Source organism: Coregonus lavaretus, assembly GCF_964263955.1.
Source record: "Coregonus lavaretus genome assembly, contig: HAP1_SCAFFOLD_426, whole genome shotgun sequence".
Taxonomy (NCBI): domain Eukaryota; kingdom Metazoa; phylum Chordata; class Actinopteri; order Salmoniformes; family Salmonidae; genus Coregonus; species Coregonus lavaretus.
This window is the reverse complement of record NW_028158557.1, coordinates 362562-385553: the sequence shown is the minus strand read 5'-3', so window position 1 is coordinate 385553 and position 22992 is coordinate 362562. Positions and strand designations below refer to the sequence as shown.

The following is a 22992-nucleotide window of genomic DNA, read 5'->3' as shown; positions in this document are numbered from 1 at the left end:
AACCTAACTGTAACTGACCATGTAACTGTAACCTAACTGTAACTGACCATGTAACTGTAACTGACCATGTAACTGTAACTGACCTTGTAACTGGAACCTAACTGTAACTGACTATGTAACTGTAACCTAACTGTAACTGACCATGTAACTGTAACTGACCATGTAACTGTAACCTAACTGTGACTGACCATGTAACTGTAACCTAACTGTAACTGACCATGTAACTGTAACCTAACTGTGACTGACCATGTAACTGTAACTGACCATGTAACTGTAACCTATCTGTAACTGACCATGTAACTGTAACCTAACTGTAACCTAACTGTAACTGACCATGTAACTGTAACATAACTGTAACTGACCATGTAAATGTAACCTAACTGACCTCGTAACTGTAACCTAACTGTAACTGACCATGTAACTGTAACCTAACTGTAACTGACCATGTAACTGTAACCTAACTGTAACTGACCATGTAACTGTAACCTAACTGTAACTGACCATGTAACTGTAACTGACCTTGTAACTGTAACCTAACTGTAACTGACCATGTAACTGTAACTGACCATGTAACTGTAACCTAACTGTGACTGACCATGTAACTGTAACTGACCATGTAACTGTAACCTAACTGTAACTGACCATGTAACTGTAACCTAACTGTGACTGACCATATAACTGTAACTGACCATGTAACTGTAACCTAACTGTAACTGACCATGTAACTGTAACCTAACTGTGACTGACCATGTAACTGTAACCTAACTGTAACTGACCTTGTAACTGTAACTGACCATGTAACTGTAACCTAACTGTGACTGACCTTGTAACTGTAACCTAACTGTAACTGACCATGTAACTGTAACCTAACTGTAACTGACCATGTAACTGTAACCTAACTGTAACTGACCATGTAACTGTAACATAACTGTGACTGACCATGTAACTGTAACTGACCGTGTAACTGTAACCTAACTGTAACTGACTATGTAACTGTAACCTAACTATAACTGACCATGTAACTGTAACCTAACTGTAACTGTAACCTAACTGTAACTGACCATGTAACTGTAACCTAACTGTGACTGAACATGTAACTGTAACTGACCATGTTACTGTAACCTAAATGTAACTGACCATGTAACTGTAACCTAACTGTGACTGACCATGTAACTGTAACCTAACTGTAACTGACCTAGTAACTGTAACCTAACGGTAACTGACCATGTAACTGTAACCTAACTGTAACTGACAATGTAACTGTAACCTAACTGTAACTGACCATGTAACTGTAACCTAACTGTGACCGACCATGTAACTGTAACTGACCTTGTAACTGTAACCTAACTGTAACTGACCATGTAACTGTAACCTAACTGTGACTGACCATGTAACTGTAACCTAACTGTAACTGACCTTGTCACTGTAACCTAACTGTAACTGACCTTGTAACTGTAACCTAACTGTGACTGAATATGTAACTGTAACCTTACTGTGACTGACCATGTAACTGTAACCTAACTCTGACTGACCATGTAACTGTAACCTAAATGTGACTGACCATGTAACTGTAACTGACCATGTAACTGTAACCTAACTCTGACTGACCATGTAACTGTAACTGACCATGTAACTGGAACCTAACTGTAACTGACCATGTAACTGTAACCTAACTGTGACTGACCATGTAACTGTAACTGACCATGTAACTGTAACCTAACTGTGACTGACCTTGTAACTGTAACCTAACTGTAACTGACCATGTAACTGTAACCTAACTGTAACTGACCATGTAACTGTAACCTAACTGTGACTGACCATGTAACTGTAACTGACCATGTAACTGTAACCTAACTATGACTGACCATGTAACTGTAACCTAACTGTGACTGACCATGTAACTGTAACTGACCATGTAACTGTAACCTAACTGTAACTGACCATGTAACTGTAACCTAACTGTAACTGACCATGTAACTGTAACCTAACTGTGACTGACCATGTAACTGTAACTGACCATGTAACTGTAACCTAACTGTAACTGACCATGTAACTGTAACATAACTGTAACTGACCATGTAACTGTAACCTAACTGACCTCGTAAATGTAACCTAACTTAACTGACCATGTAACTGTAACCTAACTGTAACTGACCATGTAACTGTAACTGACCATGTAACTGTAACCTAACTGTAATTGACCATGTAACTGTAACCTAACTCTGACTGACCATGTAACTGTAACTGACCATGTAACTGGAACCTAACTGTAACTGACCATGTAACTGTAACTGACCATGTAACTGTAACCTAACTGTGACTGACCTTGTAACTGTAACCTAACTGTAACTGACCATGTAACTGTAACCTAACTGTAACTGACCATGTAACTGTAACTGACCATGTAACTGTAACCTAACTGTGACTGACCATGTAACTGTAACCTAACTGTGACTGACCATGTAACTGTAACTGACCATGTAACTGTAACCTAACTGTAATTGACCATGTAACTGTAACCTAACTCTGACTGACCATGTAACTGTAACTGACCATGTAACTGGAACCTAACTGTAACTGACCATGTAACTGTAACTGACCATGTAACTGTAACCTAACTGTGACTGACCTTGTAACTGTAACCTAACTGTAACTGACCATGTAACTGTAACCTAACTGTAACTGACCATGTAACTGTAACCTAACTGTGACTGACCATGTAACTGTAACTGACCATGTAACTGTAACCTAACTATGACTGACCATGTAACTGTAACCTAACTGTGACTGACCATGTAACTGTAACTGACCATGTAACTGTAACCTAACTGTAACTGACCATGTAACTGTAACCTAACTGTAACTGACCATGTAACTGTAACCTAACTGTGACTGACCATGTAACTGTAACTGACCATGTAACTGTAACCTAACTGTAACTGACCATGTAACTGTAACATAACTGTAACTGACCATGTAACTGTAACCTAACTGACCTCGTAAATGTAACCTAACTGTAACTGACCATGTAACTGTAACCTAACTGTAACTGACCATGTAACTGTAACTGACCATGTAACTGTAACCTAACTGTGACTGACCATGTAACTGTAACTGACCATGTAACTGTAACCTAACTGTGACTGACCATGTAACTGTAACCTAACTGTGACTGACCATGTAACTGTAACTGACCATGTAACTGTAACCTAACTGTAACTGACCATGTAACTGTAACCTAACTGTGACTGACCTTGTAACTGTAACTGACCTTGTAACTGTAACCTAACTGTAACTGACCATGTAACTGTAACCTAACCGTAACTGACCATGTAACTGTAACCTAACTGTGACTGACCATGTAACTGTAACTGACCTTGTAACTGTAACCTAACTGTAACTGACTATGTAACTGTAACCTAACTGTAACTGACCATGTAACTGTAACCTAACTAACCTAACTGTAACTGTAACCTAACTGTAACTGATCATGTAACTGTAACCTAACTGTGACTGAACATGTAACAGTAACTGACCATGTAACTGTAACTTAAATGTAACTGACCATGTAACTGTAACCTAACTGTGACTGACCATGTAACTGTAACCTAACTGTGACTGACCATGTAACTGTAACCTAACTGTAACTGACCATGTAACTGTAACCTAACTGTAACTGACCATGTAACTGTAACCTAACTGTAACTGACCATGTAACTGTAACCTAACTGTGACTGACCATGTAACTGTAACCTAACTGTGACTGACCATGTAACTGTAACTGACCTTGTAACTGGAACCTAACTGTAACTGACTATGTAACTGTAACCTAACTGTAACTGACCATGTAACTGTAACTGACCATGTAACTGTAACCTAACTGTGACTGACCATGTAACTGTAACCTAACTGTAACTGACCATGTAACTGTAACCTAACTGTGACTGACCATGTAACTGTAACTAACCATGTAACTGTAACCTATCTGTAACTGACCATGTAACTGTAACCTAACTGTAACCTAAATGTAACTGACCATGTAACTGTAACATAACTGTAACTGACCATGTAACTGTAACCTAACTGACCTCGTAACTGTAACCTAACTGTAACTGACCATGTAACTGTAACCTAACTGTAACTGACCATGTAACTGTAACCTAACTGTAACTGACCATGTAACTGTAACCTAACTGTAACTGACCATGTAACTGTAACTGACCTTGTAACTGTAACCTAACTATAACTGACCATGTAACTGTAACTGACCATGTAACTGTAACCTAAATGTGACTGACCATGTAACTGTAACTGACCATGTAACTGTAACCTAACTGTAACTGACCATGTAACTGTAACCTAACTGTGACTGACCATATAACTGTAACTGACCATGTAACTGTAACCTAACTGTAACTGACCATGTAACTGTAACCTAACTGTGACTGACCATGTAACTGTAACCTAACTGTAACTGACCTTGTAACTGTAACCAAACTGTAACTGACCATGTAACTGTAACCTAACTGTGACTGACCTTGTAACTGTAACCTAACTGTAACTGACCATGTAACTGTAACCTAACTGTAACTGACCATGTAACTGTAACCTAACTGTGACTGAACATGTAACTGTAACTGACCGTGTAACTGTAACCTAACTGTAACTGACTATGTAACTGTAACCTAACTATAACTGACCATGTAACTGTAACCTAACTGTAACTGTAACCTAACTGTAACTGACCATGTAACTGTAACCTAACTGTGACTGAACATGTAACTGTAACTGACCATGTAACTGTAACCTAAATGTAACTGACCATGTAACTGTAACCTAACTGTGACTGACCATGTAACTGTAACCTAATTGTAACTGACCTTGTAACTGTAACCTAACTGTAACTGTAACCTAACTGTAACTGACCATGTAACTGTAACCTAACTGTGACTGACCATGTAACTGTAACTGACCTTGTAACTGTAACCTAACTGTAACTGACCATGTAACTGTAACTGACCATGTAACTGTAACCTAACTCTGACTGACCATGTAACTGTAACTGACCATGTAACTGGAACCTAACTGTAACTGACCATGTAACTGTAACTGACCATGTAACTGTAACCTAACTGTGACTGACCATGTAACTGTAACTGACCATGTAACTGTAACCTAACTGTGACTGACCATGTAACTGTAACCTAACTGTGACTGACCATGTAACTGTAACTGACCATGTAACTGTAACCTAACTGTAACTGACCATGTAACTGTAACCTAACTGTGACTGACCTTGTAACTGTAACCTAACTGTAACTGACCATGTAACTGTAACCTAACCGTAACTGACCATGTAACTGTAACCTAACTGTGACTGACCATGTAACTGTAACTGACCTTGTAACTGTAACCTAACTGTAACTGACTATGTAACTGTAACCTAACTGTAACTGACCATGTAACTGTAACCTAACTAACCTAACTGTAACTGTAACCTAACTGTAACTGATCATGTAACTGTAACCTAACTGTGACTGAACATGTAACAGTAACTGACCATGTAACTGTAACTTAAATGTAACTGACCATGTAACTGTAACCTAACTGTGACTGACCATGTAACTGTAACCTAACTGTGACTGACCATGTAACTGTAACCTAACTGTAACTGACCATGTAACTGTAACCTAACTGTAACTGACCATGTAACTGTAACCTAACTGTAACTGACCATGTAACTGTAACCTAACTGTGACTGACCATGTAACTGTAACCTAACTGTGACTGACCATGTAACTGTAACTGACCTTGTAACTGGAACCTAACTGTAACTGACTATGTAACTGTAACCTAACTGTAACTGACCATGTAACTGTAACTGACCATGTAACTGTAACCTAACTGTGACTGACCATGTAACTGTAACCTAACTGTAACTGACCATGTAACTGTAACCTAACTGTGACTGACCATGTAACTGTAACTAACCATGTAACTGTAACCTATCTGTAACTGACCATGTAACTGTAACCTAACTGTAACCTAAATGTAACTGACCATGTAACTGTAACATAACTGTAACTGACCATGTAACTGTAACCTAACTGACCTCGTAACTGTAACCTAACTGTAACTGACCATGTAACTGTAACCTAACTGTAACTGACCATGTAACTGTAACCTAACTGTAACTGACCATGTAACTGTAACCTAACTGTAACTGACCATGTAACTGTAACTGACCTTGTAACTGTAACCTAACTATAACTGACCATGTAACTGTAACTGACCATGTAACTGTAACCTAAATGTGACTGACCATGTAACTGTAACTGACCATGTAACTGTAACCTAACTGTAACTGACCATGTAACTGTAACCTAACTGTGACTGACCATATAACTGTAACTGACCATGTAACTGTAACCTAACTGTAACTGACCATGTAACTGTAACCTAACTGTGACTGACCATGTAACTGTAACCTAACTGTAACTGACCTTGTAACTGTAACCAAACTGTAACTGACCATGTAACTGTAACCTAACTGTGACTGACCTTGTAACTGTAACCTAACTGTAATTGACCATGTAACTGTAACCTAACTGTAACTGACCATGTAACTGTAACCTAACTGTGACTGAACATGTAACTGTAACTGACCGTGTAACTGTAACCTAACTGTAACTGACTATGTAACTGTAACCTAACTATAACTGACCATGTAACTGTAACCTAACTGTAACTGTAACCTAACTGTAACTGACCATGTAACTGTAACCTAACTGTGACTGAACATGTAACTGTAACTGACCATGTAACTGTAACCTAAATGTAACTGACCATGTAACTGTAACCTAACTGTGACTGACCATGTAACTGTAACCTAATTGTAACTGACCTTGTAACTGTAACCTAACTGTAACTGACCATGTAACTGTAACCTAACTGTAACTGACCATGTAACTGTAACCTAACTGTGACTGACCATGTAACTGTAACTGACCTTGTAACTGTAACCTAACTGTAACTGACCATGTAACTGTAACTGACCATGTAACTGTAACCTAACTGTGACTGACCATGTAACTGTAACCTAACTGTAACTGACCTTGTCACTGTAACCTAACTGTAACTGACCTTGTAACTGTAACCTAACTGTGACTGACCATGTAACTGTAACCTTACTGTGACTGACCATGTAACTGTAACCTAACTGTGACTGACCATGTAACTGTAACCTAACTGTGACTGACCATGTAACTGTAACTGACCATGTAACTGTAACCTAACTGTGACTGACCATGTAACTGTAACCTAACTGTAACTGACCATGTAACTGTAACCTAACTGTAACTGACCATGTAACTGTAACCTAACTGTAACTGACCATGTAACTGTAACCTAACTGTAACTGACCATGTAACTGTAACCTAACTGTGACTGACCATTTATCAGTTATGTAGAAGTGTTTAGATTGCCTAATATTGTTCCATGTCATTTTCTAGCATAGATGACCCCTCGCCTTAGTTGACCTGACACACAGTCACGTAAGTGTTAATAGATAGTCTGACAGTGTTCCATGATATATCATAGCATTTACAATGCTAGCCTGTCCTTGAATAACCCCACACAGTCACAGTCATCCTTGTTCTTGGTATACTGTACATCAGGGGTGGATATCATAGGGCCCCCCAGGTCAGATCCTTCCCGCAAGTCCATGCATTTTTTTTTAACCTCCAGGCCACTCTTGAACGTCTAAAACTAGATAGAAAGTATGTAGAAATTATAATTGACCTATACGTTTTCTAATAACTGCCCTTTTTCTGGCCCGCTAATTGCTTTAGACAAACAAATCGCTCTGGAAAACAATATGTGCAGCCCTCCGCTGAAAATCCAGATTAAAAATTATTGCCCACCCCTGCTGTACATAGTATACAGCACGTGTTTAGATTGTCTAACACTGTTCCAAGGCATTCCATTCCTAGAACCTGACCCCATACAGTCATTCAGGCAGGCAGTCACTGACACACTCAGTTAGTGAGACTGAATGTGCCAGTGAAGCACAGTCAAGCAATCAGTCAATGAGTGGAAAACAGTCAGTCAGTGAGACTAACTGGGACACTAACTGGGCCACAGGCAGGTAGACACTCAGTGAGGGAAAAATAGTCAGTAAGTAACTGGACCAGTGATTGGTAAACAGTCAGTAAATGAGCCAGTCTGTAGTAAACAGTCAGTAAATGGGCCAGTTAGTAAATAAGCCAGTCAGTAGTAAACAGTCAGTAAATAAGCCAGTCAGTGTTGGATATAGCTACTGACCTTTTTAATCTGGCTTTTGGCAGGAGCGAATTCGGCCTGTAGTTTAAGACAGCGGTGGAACTGGATCAGGGCTTCAGACTGACGGCCCATCTCCATTAACACATTACCTTTACGAAAGAAACCCTGGAGAGAAGAGACAAGAGAAGGAGAATAAATAAAGCGAGAGATAGAGAGAGGTAGAGAGAGAGGTAGAGAGAAAGAGAGATAGAAGTAGAGAAAGAGAGATAGAGAGGTAGAGAGAGCGTTAGAGAGAGAGAGAGAGGTAGAGAGAGAGAGGTAGAGAGAGAGGTAGAGAGCGAGAGAGAGGTGGAGAGAGAGCGGTAGAGAGAGAGCGGTAGAGAGAGAGAGGTAGAGAGAGAGAGAAAGGTAGAGAGCGAGAGAGAGAGAGAGAGAGAGAGAGAAAGAGAGAGAGAGAGAGCGCTCACAGTCAGACCACAGACACCCCTATGAAACCACAACAAAATCACAGTCTACTTGAACAGAGCAATACTCAATCATGAGGCATCAAAGCCAAAGGAACTGCATAATATTAAGAAATGCTATAGATGGAAGGAAAGTAATGTCGAAACCTACCAAAAAACAATTAGGCAACAACAAATTAAATCCCTTTTAGACAACTTAACGGACAAAACGTTCCACTGTAATAGTGAAGGTGTAAACTTGGCAGTAGAAAACCTAAACAGTATATTTGACCTCTCAGCTTCCCTATCAAATCAAAAAATCTATAACCGAAAACCGAAGAAAAGTAACAACAATTACAAAATGGTTTGATGAAGAATGCAAAAACGTAAGAAAGAAATTGAGAAACCTATCCAACCCAAAACATAGAGACCCAGAAAACCTGAGCCTACACCTTCACTATGGTGAATCACTAACACAATACAGAAATATACTACGGAAAAAGAAGGAACAGCATGTCAGAAATCAGCTCAATGTAATTGAAGAATCCATAGACTCTAACCACTTCTGGGAAAATCGGAAAACACTAAACAAACAACAACACGAAGAGCTATCTATCCAAAACGGAGATGCATGGGTGGCTCTGTAACATTGAACAAACAGCAAAAAAATATACGATCAAATGCAAATCTTAGAATCAACTATTAAAGTCTACCAGAACCCACTGGATTCTCCAATTACTGTCACGATCGTTAGAGAGAGTAGACCAGGGCGCAGCGTGAGATTTGTACATCTTATTTAATTAAGTGCACACACAATAAACAAAACAACAAACGATACGTGAAGTCCATGGTACAAACACAAAACCAACTGGAACAAGATCCCACAACTATTGTGGGAAAACAGCCTCTATAAATATGGCTCCCAATCAGAGACAACCAGCAACAGCCGACACTCGTTGCCTCTGATTGGGAACCACTCTGGCCAACACAGAAATACAATACATAGAATCCCGACATAGACCAACAACACATAGAATATACACACCCTGGCTCAACATATAGAGTCCCAGAGCCAGGGTGTGACAATTACATTGAATGAACTACATGACAAAATACAAACCCTCCAACCCAAAAAGCCCTGTGGTGTTGATGGTATCCTCAATGAAATGATAAAATATACAGACCACAAATTTCAATTGGCTATATTTAAACTATTTAACATCATCCTTAGCTCTGGCATCTTCCCCAATATTTGGAACCTAGGACTGATCACCCCAATCCACAAAAGTGGAGACAAATTTGACCCCAATAACTACCGTGGGATATGCGTCAACAGCAACCTTGGGAAAATCCTCTGCATTATCATTAACAGCAGACTAGTTCATTTCCTCAGTGAAAACAATGTACTGAGCAAATTTCAAATTGGCTTTTTACCAAATTACCATACGACAGACCATGTATTCACCCTGCACACCCTAATTGACAAACAAACAAACCAAAACAAAGGCAAAGTCTTCTCATGCTTTGTTGATTTCAAAAAAGCTTTTGACTCAATTTGGCATGAGGGTCTGCTATACAAATTGATGGAAAGTGGTGTTTGGGGAAAACATAGAACATTATAAAATCCATGTACACAAACAACAAGTGTATAGTTAAAATTGGCAAAAACACACACATTTCTTTCCACAGGGCCGTGGGGTGAGACAGGGATGCAGTTTAAGCCCCACCCTCTTCAACATATATATCAACGAATTGGCTAGGGCACTAGAACAGTCTGCAGCACCTGGCCTCACCCTACTAGAATCTGAAGTCAATTGTCTACTGTTTGCTGACGATCTGGTGCTTCTGTCACCAACCAAGGAGGGCCTATAGCAGTACCTAGATCTTCTGCACAGATTCTGTCAGACCTGGGCCCTGACAATAAATCTCAGTAAGACGAAAATAATGGTGTTCCAAAAAAAGGTCCAGTTGCCAGTACCACAAATACAAATTACATCTAGACACCGTTGCCCTAGAGCACACAAAAGGCCTAAACATCAGCGCCACAGGTAAATTCCACAAAGCTGTGAACCATCTGAGAGACAAGGCAAGAAGGGCCTTCTATGCCATCAAAAGGAACATAAAATTCGACATACCAATTAGGATCTGGCTTAAAATACTTGAATCAGTTATAGAACCCATTGACCTTCATGGTTGTGAGGTCTGGGGTCCGCTCACCAACCAATAATTCACAAAATGGGACAAACACCAAATTGAGACTCTGCATGCAGAATTCTTCAAAAATATCCTCAGTGTACAACGAAAAACACCAAATAATATATGCAGAGCAGAATTAGGCCGATGCCCGCAAATAATCAAAATCCAGAAAAGAGCCGTTAAATTCTATAACCACTTAAAAGGAAGTGATTCCCAAACATTCCATAACAAAACCATCACCTACAGAGAGATTAACTTTGAGAAGAGTCCCCTAAGTAAGCTGGTCCTGGGGCTCTGTTCACAAACACAAACAGACCCCACAGAGCCCCAGGACAACAACACAATTAGACCCAAGCAAATCATGAGAAAAGAAAAACAGAATTACTTGACACATTGGAAAGAATTAACAAAAAAACAGAGCAAACTAGAATGCTATCTGGCCCAGACAGAGAGTACACAGTGGCAGAATACCTGACCACTGTGACTGACCCAAGCTTAAGGAAAGTTTTGAATATGTACAGACTCTAGAATATGCCGTAGGCAGACCTGGCTCTCAAGAGAAGACAGGCTATGTGCACACTGCCCACAAAATGAGGTGGAAACTGAGCTGCACTTCCTAACCTCCTGCCAAATGTATGACCATATTAGAGACACATATTTCCCTCAGATTACAGAGATCCACAAAGAATTTGAAAACAAACCCAATTTTGATAAACTCCCTTATCTACTGGGTGAAATACCACAGTGTGCCATCACAGCAGCAAGATTTGTGACCTGTTGCCACAAGAAAAGGGCAACCAGTGAAGAACAAACACCATTGTAAATACAACCCATATTTATGTTTATTTATTTTCCCATTTGGACTTTAACTATTTGCACATTGTTACAACACTGTATATATACATAATATGACATTTGAAATGTCTTTATTCTTGTGGAACTTCTGAGTGTAATGTTTACTGTTAATATTTATTGTTTATTTCACTTTGGTTTACTATCTACTTCCTTGGTTTGGCAATGGTAACATATGTTTCCCATGCCAATAAAGCCCTTAAATTGAATTGAATTGAGAGAGGTAGAGAGAGGTAGAGAGAGAGAGAGAGAGAGAGAGAGAGAGAGAGAGAGAGAGCGGTAGAGAGAGAGAGGTAGAGAGAGAGGTAGAGAGGTAGAGAGAGAAAGAGAGAAAGAGAGAGGTAGAGAGTTAGAGAGAGGTAGAGAGAGAGAGGTAGAGAGAGAAAGAGAGAGAGAGAGAGAGTTAGGTAGAGAGAGGTAGAGAGAGAGAGAGAGATAGTTAGAAGAGAGAGGTAGAGAGAGAGGTAGAGAGAGAGGTAGAGAGAGAGAGAGAGAGAGAGAGGAAGAGAGAGAGAGGCAGAGAGAGGAAAAGAGCGAGAGGTAGAGAGAGAGGTAGAGAGAGAGAGCGAGAGAGAGAGCTGCACTTCCTAACCTCCTGCCAAATGTATGACCATATTAGAGACACATATTTCCCTCAGATTACAGCGATCCACAAAGAATTCGAAAACAAACCCAATTTTGATAAACTCCCTTATCTACTGGGTGAAAAACCACAGTGTGCCATCACAGCTGCAAGATTTGTGACCTGTTGCCACAAGAAAAGGGCAACCAGTGAAGAACAAACACCATTGTAAATACAACCCATATTTATGTTTATTTATTTTCCCATTTGTACTTTAACTATTTGCACATTGTTACAACACTGTATATATACATAATATGACATTTGAAATGTCTTTATTCTTTTGAAACTTCTGAGTGTAATGTTTACTGTTAATATTTATTGTTTATTTCACTTTTGTTTACTATCTACTTCACTTGCTTTGGCAATGTTAACATACGTTTCCCATGCCAATAAAGCCCTTAAATTAAATTGAATTGAATTGAATTGAAATTGAAATTGAATTGAATTGAGAGAAAGAGAGGTAGAGAGAGAGAGATAGGTAGAGAGAGAGAAAGATAGGTAGAGAGAGAAAGAGAGAGGTAGAGAAAGAGAGAGGTAGAGTTAGAGAGAGGTAGAGAGAGAAAGAGAGAGAGAGAGAGATGGGGTAGATAGAGAGAGTTAGGGAGAGAGAGAGAGAGAGAGAGAGAGAGAGAGAGAGAGAGAGAGAGAGAGAGAGAGAGAGAGAGAGAGAGAGTTAGAAGAGAGAGGTAGAGAGAGAGGTAGAGAGAGAGAGAGAGAGAGAGAGGTAGAGAGAGAGAGAGATGTAGAGAGAGAGAGAGAGAGAGAGAGAGGCAGAGAGAGAGAGGCAGAGAGAGAGAGAGAGGCAGAGAGAGGAAGAGAGCGAGAGGTAGAGAGAGAGAGAGAGAGAGAGAGGTAGAGAGAGAGTGAGAGAGAGAGAGGTAGAGAGAGAGAGAGAAAGAAAGTGAAAACAATGTGCTGAGCAAATGTCAAATTGGCTTTTTACCAAATTACCGTACGACAGACCACGTATTCACCCTTCACACCCTAATTGACAAACAAACAAACCAAAACAAAGGCAAAGTCTTCTCATGCTTTGTTGATTTCAAAAAAGCTTTTGACTCAATTTGGCATGAGGGTCTGCTATACAAATTGATGGAAAGTGGGGTTGGGGGAAAAACATACGACATTATAAAATCCATGTACACAAACAACAAGTGTGTGGTTAAAATTGGCAAAAAACACACACATTTCTTTCCACAGGGCCATGGGGTGAGACAGGGATGCAGTTTAAGCCCCACCCTCTTCAACATATATATCAATGAATTGGGGAGGGCACTAGAACAGTCTGCAGCACCCGGCCTCACCCTACTAGAATCTGAAGTCAAATGTCTTCTGTTTGCTGATGATCTGGTGCTTCTGTCACCAACCAAGGAGGGCCTACAGCAGCACCTAGAACTTCTGCACAGATTCTGTCAGACCTGGGCCCTGACAGTAAATCTCAGTAAGACAAAAATAATGGTGTTCCAAAAAAGGTCCAGTTGCCAGGACCACAAATACAAATTCCATCTAGACACTGTTGCCCTAGAGCACACAAAAAACTATACATACCTCGGCCTAAACATCAGCGCCACAGGTAACTTCCACAAAGCTGTGAACGATCTGAGAGACAAGGCAAGAAGGGCCTTCTATGCCATCAAAAGGAACATAAAATTTGACATACCAATTAGGATCTGGCAAAAAATACTTGAATCAGTTATAGAACCCATTGCCCTTTATGGTTTTGAGGTCTGGGGTCCGCTCACCAACCAAGAATTCACAAAATGGGGCAAACACCAAATTGAGACTCTGCATGCAGAATTCTGCAAAAACATCCTCCGTGTACAACGTAAAACACCAAATAATGCATGCAGAGCAGAATTAGGCCAATACCCGCTAATTATCAAAATCCAGAAAAGAGCCGTTAAATTCTATAACCACTTAAAAGGAAGCGATTCCCAAACCTTCCATAACAAAGCCATCACCTACAGAGAGATGAACTTGGAGAAGAGTCCCCTAAGTAAGCTTGTCCTGGGCCTATGTTCACAAACACAAACAGACCCCACACAGCCCCAGGACAACAACAACAACAACACAATTAGACCCAACCAAATCATGAGAAAACAAAAAGAGAATTACTTGACACATTGGAAAGAACAAACAAAAAAACAGAGCAAACTAGAATGCTATTTGGCCCTAAACAGAGAGTACACAGTGGCAGAATACCTGACCACTGTGACTGACCCAAACTTAAGGAAAGCTTTGACTATGTACAGACTCAGTGAGCATAGCCTTGCTATTGAGAAAGGCCGCCGTAGGCAGACCTGGCTCTCAAGAGAAGACAGGCTATGTGCACACTGCCCACAAAATGAGGTGGAAACTGAGCTGCACTTCCTAACCTCCTGCCAAATGTATGACCATATTAGAGACACATATTTCCCTCAGATTACAGCGATCCACAAAGAATTAGAAAACAAACCCAATTTTGATAAACTCCCTTATCTACTGGGTGAAAAACCACAGTGTGCCATCACAGCTGCAAGATTTGTGACCTGTTGCCACAAGAAAAGGGCAACCAGTGAAGAACAAACACCATTGTAAATACAACCCATATATATGTTTATTTATTTTCCCATTTGTACTTTAACTATTTGCACATTGTTACAACACTGTATATATACATAATATGACATTTGAAATGTCTTTATTCTTTTAAAACTTCTGAGTGTAATGTTTACTGTTAATATTTATTGTTTATTTCACTTTTGTTTACTATCTACTTCCCTTGCTTTGGCAATGTTAACACACGTTTCCCATGCCAATAAAGCCCTTAAATTGAATTGAAATTGAATTGAAAGAGAGAGAGAGAGAAGTTTGGGAAACCCTGGATTAGCGGATTTAGGTGAGAGTGCAGGGCTGGAACAAAAACCTAAAAAAACAAAGCAGACCTCCAGCACCAGAAGTGAATAGCACTGACCTATATTTGGGCTTGTTTCTACACATAGATGTTATGGTCAAAAGGGGTAATCCTACACAACAGCCTTACTTCCATGACATAACAACAATGTGTAGCTGTTATAGTACTCACCCACTAGTGTCCATGATTCAGTTACGTTATGACATAAGTATCCGTTTGCATAATGTGCCCCAAATCACATTACATACTGTACATTTTTACAGACACACTCCATCAGCAGCAGCCACAGAGAAAACAACCATGACACACAAAACTAGAATGGTGTCCAAAATGCCTAATTAGTGCAGTATTTTCAATTAGGGCCCATAGAGTGAACTATAAAGACAATATTAGGGTACCATTTGGGATGCACTCTAGGAAACAGAAAATCTGCCATCAAATCTAATCAATCTGATTTGATACAACTCGTTATAAGTTTACGTGGTGGTGACTTATTACGACAGCAACTGATCTAACAACACAGTAGACTATTGAGATGAACCCATAGATGACGGATCAGTAAAGGGGAATAAACAGTGATAGTGTTATAGGAAAACAAAGAGGATGCAGCACACGTATAGACAACCAGGCAGGCCCCGATTCAGTTACACCATCCTCTCTCCTGGTATGGTCTGACATAGCAATTAGTCTCTCTCTCTAATAACATGGTGTTTCTTACCTCTGTCCAGTTGGGGCGAAAGCAGCAGAGCTCTTCCAGGTCCTTCAGGGCATCAGGGAATAGTCTCAGTCCCATATTGGCTTCTGCTCTCCACACCTTCAGACTTACATCACCAGGAGCTGGGAAGGGGGGGGGGGTAATTAGATATAATTAACATTGATCACTATCAGTGATCGTAGTATGACAGCTTCCCAGTCAGAATTGGGTTAGTTCGATTTGCCCTTGCACCTGCAGTGCATAGGGAATATTAGACAACACTGGACATCTCCCAAAAGCCTGAAGTGACAATATGAACTCAACCCATCTCCATTCTTGCTAGAAGTTGCACAATCATCTGATCTCACACCCTCACCTTCACTCCTCCCCCAAGACCAGGATGCTCTGGGTGTGGCTACCTACTAGTTTTACAGCAAAGCCTGCAGAGTATTAATAGAATATGATTATGTGTATCAAAACAATGACACAGCAGGGTTGCATTAAAACCAGAACTGCTATGCATAGTCCTGTGTGGTGCATAGAAACAGTTATTTATGCAAAGTGTTTGGTGCACTGACACCCTCAGTATGACAACCTAGACAGAAAAGCAGTTAAACTACTGGTGGGTGGAGGAGAAAGATTCAGTCAGAGTCATCACAGACTTACTTTTATAGGAAGTTGTTTTATTCTCTGTTGCTCTACACTGAGTGTAACGAGAAAGACAAGGAAACTGTGAATATCACCTTACACTCCTCAGCTCAACAACTCAGAAGTAACCCAGGTCACTTCCCTAAACACTGCTGTGCTTCTCTGGGGGAGTGGCACGTGTGAGGACTACTGGCATTACTGACATTACTGTCTAGCCATAGCAAAGAGGAACAGTAACGAAGACTCACTAACACTCCAATGCTTATAACACAGCCTCTCTCTCTCTCTCTCTCTCTCTCTCAGTGTATATCAATGAATTGGCGAGGGCACTAGAACTGTATGCAGCACCCGGCCTCACCCTACTGGACTCGGAAATTAAATGTCTACTGTAGATGATCTGGTGCTTCTGTCCACAACCAAGGAGGGCCTAAAGCAGCACCTAGATCTTCTGCAAAGCTTCTGTCAGGCTTGGGCCCTGAAAGGTAACCCATAAGAGTCTAAGCCCTATCTTAGGGGGGGTTCTACTAAGCTATATGGAATTGTTTTAAGAAGGTCATACCAAGGATCTTTTAGCTATTTGATTTGGAATTTTAAGACCCCTTGAAGTATAAAAAATATATATAAAAACATTACTTGATGAAGAAAAAAATCAGGCCTTACTGCTATTAGCCGATACAAACGCATTGAATAACAGATTCACTACATGGAACAAGAGATAGTCCCCAAAAAAATATCAAAAGGAAGTTCGTTCTGAAGTGTCTGTCCTACAGTGAGGGAAAAGAGTATTTGATCCCCTGCTGATTTTGTAAGTTTGCCCACTGACAAAGAAATGATCAGTCTATAAATTTAATGGTAGGTTTATTTGAACAGTGAGAGACAGAATAACAACAACAAAATCCAGAAAAACACATGTCAAAATTTTTATAAATTGATTTGCATTTTAATGAGGGAAATAAGTATTTGACCCCCTCTCAATGAAAAAGATTTCTGGCTCCCAGGTGTCTTTTATACAGGTAACGAGCTGAGATTAGGAGCACACTCTTAAAGGGAGTGCTCCTAATCTCAGCTTGTTACCTGTATAAAAGACACCTGTCCACAGAAGCAATCAATCAGATTCCAAACTCTCCACCATGGCCAAGACCAAAGAGCTCTCCAAGGATGTCAGGGACAAGATTGTAGACCTAAACAAGGCTGGTATAGGCTACAAGACCATCGCCAAGCAGCTTGGTGAGAAGGTGACAACAGTTGGTGCGATTATTCACAAATGGAAGAAACACAAAATAACTGTCAATCTGCCTCGGTCTGGGGCTCCATGCAAGATCTCACCTCGTGGAGTTGAAATGATCATGAGAACGGTGAGGAATTAGCCCAGAACTACACGGGAGGATCTTGTCAATGATCTCAAGGCAGCTGGGACCATGGTCACCAAGAAAACAATTGGTAACACACTACGCCGTGAAGGACTGAAATCCTGCAGCGCCCGCAAGGTCCCTCTGCTCAAGATAGCACATATACAGGCCCGTCTGAAGTTTGCCAATGAACATCTGAATGATTCAGAGGAGAACTGGGTGAAAGTGTTGTGGTCAGATGAGACCAAAATCGAGCTCTTTGGCATCAACTCATGTCGCCGTGTTTGGAGGAGGAGGAATGCTGCCTATGACATCCCCACCGTCAAACATGGAGGTGGAAACATGCTTTGGGGGTGTTTTTCTGCTAAGGGGACAGGACAACTTCACTGCATCAAAGGGACGATGGATGGGGCCATGTACCGTCAAATCTTGGGTGAGAACCTCCTTCCCTCAGCCAGGGCATTGAAAATGGGTCGTGGATGGGTATTCCGGCATTACAATGACCCAAAACACACGGCCAAGGCAACAAAGGAGTGGCTCAAGAAGAAGCACATTAAGGTCCTGGAGTGGCCTAGCCAGTCTCCAGACCTTAATCCCATAGAAAATCTGAGGAGGGAGCTGAAGGTTTGAGTTGCCAAACGTCAGCCTCGAAACCTTAATGACTTGGAGAAGATCTGCAAAGAGGAGTGGGACAAAATCCCTCCTGAGATGTGTGCAAACCTGGTGGCCAACTACAAGAAACGTCTGACCTCTGTGATTGCCAACAAGGGTTTTGCCACCAAGTACTACAGTGGGGAAAAAAAGTATTTAGTCAGCCACCAAATAGTTCTCCCACTTAAAAAGATGAGCGAGGCCTGTAATTTTCATCATAGGTACACGTCAACTATGACAGACAAAATGAGAAAAAAAATCCAGAAAATCACATTGTAGGATTTTTAAGGAATTTATTTGCAAATTATGGTGGAAAATAAGTATTTGGTCAATAACAAAAGTTTCTCAATACTTTGTTATATACCCTTTGTTGGCAATGACACAGGTCAAACGTTTTCTGTAAGTCTTCACAAGGTTTTCACACACTGTTGCTGGTATATTGGCCCATTCCACCATGCAGATCTCCTCTAGAGCAGTGATGTTTTGGGGCTGTCGCTGGGCAACACAGACTTTCAACTCCCTCCAAAGATTTTCTATGGGGTTGAGATCTGGAGACTGGTTAGGCCACTCCAGGACCTTGAAATGCTTCTTACGAAGCCACTCCTTCGTTGCCCGGGCGGTGTGTTTGGGATCATTGGCATGCTGAAAGACCCAGCCACGTTTCATCTTCAATCCCCTTGCTGATGGAAGGAGGTTTTCACTCAAAATCTCACGATACATGGCCCCATTCATTCTTTCCTTTACATGGATCAGTCGTCCTGGTCCCTTTGCAGAAAAACAGCCCCAAAGCATGATGTTTCCACCCCCATGCTTCACAGTAGGTATGGTGTTCTTTGGATGCAACTCAGCATTCTTTGTCCTCCAAACACGGCGAGTTGAGTTTTTACCAAAAAGTTCTATTTTGGTTTCATCTTCAGACGGGCCTGGACATGTACTGGCTTAAGCAGGGGGACACGTCTGGCACTGCAGGATTTGAGTCCCTGGCGGCGTAGTGTGTTACTGATGGTAGGCTTTGTTACTTTGGTCCCAGCTCTCTGCAGGTCATTCACTAGGTCCCCCAGTGTGGTTCTGGGATTTTTGCTCACCGTTCTTGTGATCATTTTGACCCCACGGGGTGAGATCTTGCGTGGAGCCCCAGATCGAGGGAGATTATCAGTGGTCTTGTATGTCTTCCATTTCCTAATAATTGCTCCCACAGTTGATTTCTTCAAACCAAGCTGCTTACCTATTGCAGATTCAGTCTTCCCAGCCTGGTGCAGGTCTACAATTTTGTTTCTGGTGTCCTTTGACAGCTCTTTGGTCTTGGCCATAGTGGAGTTTGGAGTGTGACTGTTTGAGGTTGTGGACAGGTGTCTTTTATACTGATAACAAGTTCAAACAGGTGCCATTAATACAGGTAACGAGTGGAGGACAGAGGAGCCTCTTAAAGAATAAGTTACAGGTCTGTGAGAGCCAGAAATCTTGCTTGTTTGTAGGTGACCAAATACTTATTTTCCACCATAATTTTTTTCTCAATTTGTCTGTCATAGTTGACGTGTACCTATGATGAAAATTACAGGCCTCTCTCATCTTTTTAAGTGGGAGAACTTGCACAATTGTGGCTGACTAAATACTTTTTTTCCCCACTGTAAGTCATGTTTTGCAGAGGGGTCAAATACTTATTTCCCTCATTAAAATGCAAATCAATTTATAACATTTTTGACATGCGTTTTTCTGGATTTTTTTGTTGTTATTCTGTCTCTCACTGTTCAAATAAACCTACCATTAAAATTACAGACTGATCATTTCTTTGTCAGTGGGCAAACGTATCAAATACTTTTTTCCCTCACTGTATATCTGAGAGATATAAGAAAGATCAGGATTTAATCCCTTAGTTTTGGCACTAAACAGTCTCCATATATACTTCCATAAATTTTTTCAACTGGTACCGGGGGCCTATAGACGAATCTTGTGAGGCCTGTGGGCGTCCTAGAGCAAAACAACCATGTACGTGTTCGTGAGAGTCTCATCTTTCCATAGAGGGGTGAAAATAGTTTCTAGGTCAAACAGTTTGGATGCTACAGATGACTTTGTGAGAAGACCGATTTTCGAGATGTCTCATGGTCTGACAAACACCGCTCTAGCTCTATCACCTTTCACTGCAGATGTGGAAGTGTTAAATCGGTGGATGCAGTGGATTGAGATGCATCCAATGCAAACAAAAGATATCTCTAGCTTAAACTGACAGATTTTTATGGGGATTTTTAAAATATGCTAATTACATTTCCACGGGGGCACGTACATCAACTCTAGGGGGTTAATCTAAGACAAAAATAATGGTGCTCCAAAAAAGACCCAGTAGCCAGGACAAGAAATACAAATTCTATCTAGACACTGTTGCCATAGAGCACACAAAGAACTATACCTACCTTGGCCTAAACATCAATACCACAGGTAACTTCCACAAAGCTGTGAACGATCTACGAGACAAGGCAAGAAGAGCCTTCTACGCCATCAAAAGGAACATAAAATTGGACATCCCACTTAGGATCTGGCTAAAAATACTTCATTCAGTTATAAAACCCATTGCCCTCTAAGGTTGCGATTGAGGTCTGGGGTCCACTCACCAACCAATAATTCACAAAATGGGACAAACAGCCCAATTGACTCTGCATGCAGAATTCTGCAAAAATATACTTTGTGTACAACGCAAAACCCCAAACAATTAATGCAGAGCAGAATTAGGACTATACCCGCTAGTTATCAAAATCCAGAAAATAGCTGTTAAATTCTACAACCACCTAAAAGGAAGTGATGCCCACACATTCCACCACAAAGCCCTCACCTACAGAGATTAACCTAGAGAAGAGTCCCTTCAGCAAGCTGGTTCTCTGTTCACAAACACAAACAGAAAGGGTTGGTTGCCCCTTGCCAGTCCCCTCAGCCTGAAGCAATCCTAGAAGTCCAGTCTTCAAAACAATGACCTCACAGCTGGTGTCACTGTCTGATGACCTAGTGACAGCAGCGTCTGTGTGTGTTGCCGCTTTACGTGCTAGTCGGAATTAGGAAACTCAGAAATGTCGGACTTGCTAACTGGTTGAACGCAGCACGTGTGTATGTGTGTGTATCACCCCATGGTACACATTTAGAGCCTCAGTGGTAACCAATGATGTATAGAAACTCTGGATTTCTGATGCTATGTAGTGGCCAATGAGAGGCTTTGAAGCCACCGGACAGCCATATTGGCACTCCTCAGAAAAGTAGTCCTCCAAAAGGAATTATTGGAATTCTATGGTGTTTCATTTCAAATGTTTCAAGGACAAAATTACATGCATTTAAGTATTGTTGTAGCGGGGACAGTAACATTAGTACTTTAAAAATGTTTGTATATTATTATATATATATATATATATATATTTTTTTTATGTTTAGCTCACATAATATAATTTAAAAGTATGCATGAAGGTGTCTGTAATAGAATAACCGGGGCAAAAACAAATGTAGACATTTCTAAATGCATTTCTATAGCTTCCAAAATATTTTTTTTTTTACAATAGTGGGGGATTGCCAAGATGAAGGCGCAGTGGCTTCAAAACAGCGCCACCTGTCAGTCATCTAGTGTATATATATATATATATATATATATATATATATATATATATATAAAGTGTAGATAACAAGCATGTGAATGTGTAAAAGGTTATTTATTGCCATGTTATATGCCGTGCACAAACACAATAAATGTTATCGATAATAACATGTAATATTTGATCTGTCCACGACCATGTAACTTGTTGCCTATGAACATGTGTAGAACTGCATTCTATCACAGCCTTATAAAGAGAACTGCATTCAATAAGGCCAATTCTTAAAACTGTGATATCTGGTGTATGTTATTACCCATCTTATGATTAGTTCAGTGGCCGTGTGTGTACTCATCACTGACCCATATCTTCACACACTTCCAATAATCATCAGGCTTATACAGTGAATACTAGGAACACGGTAGTTCCGGATATAACTTAATATAGACCTCCAGCTAAGATACACTATATATACAAAAGTATGCGGACACCCCTTCAAATTAGTGGATTCGGCTATTTCTGCCACACCCGTTGCTGACAGGTGGCCCCGTGTAGCTCAGTTGGTAGAGCATGGCGTTTGCAACGCCAGGGTTGTGGGTTCGATTCCCACGGGGGGCCAGTATGAAAATGTATGCACTCACTAACTGTAAGTCGCTCTGGATAAGAGCGTCTGCTAAATGACTAAAATGTAAAATACGAGCACACAGCCATGCAATCTCCGTAGACAAACATTGGCAGTAGAATGGTCTTCCTGAAGAGCTCAGTGACTTTCAACGTGGCACCATCATAGGATGCCAC

General features: G+C 40.7%; 1 protein-coding gene across 1 annotated transcript in view; it reads right to left on the bottom strand.

Annotated features, from left to right (window-relative positions):
• LOC311123829 (LON peptidase N-terminal domain and RING finger protein 1-like) overlaps positions 1-22992 on the bottom strand; it is a 44820-nt gene that overhangs the window by 17158 nt on the left and 4670 nt on the right. The window contains exons 2-3 of the mRNA XM_084198053.1: positions 16008-16126; positions 8323-8445 (exon numbers count right to left, since the gene is read on the bottom strand). Coding sequence (XP_084054179.1) covers positions 8323-8445; positions 16008-16126 — 242 coding nt within the window. The remainder of the gene's footprint in view (positions 1-8322; positions 8446-16007; positions 16127-22992) is intronic.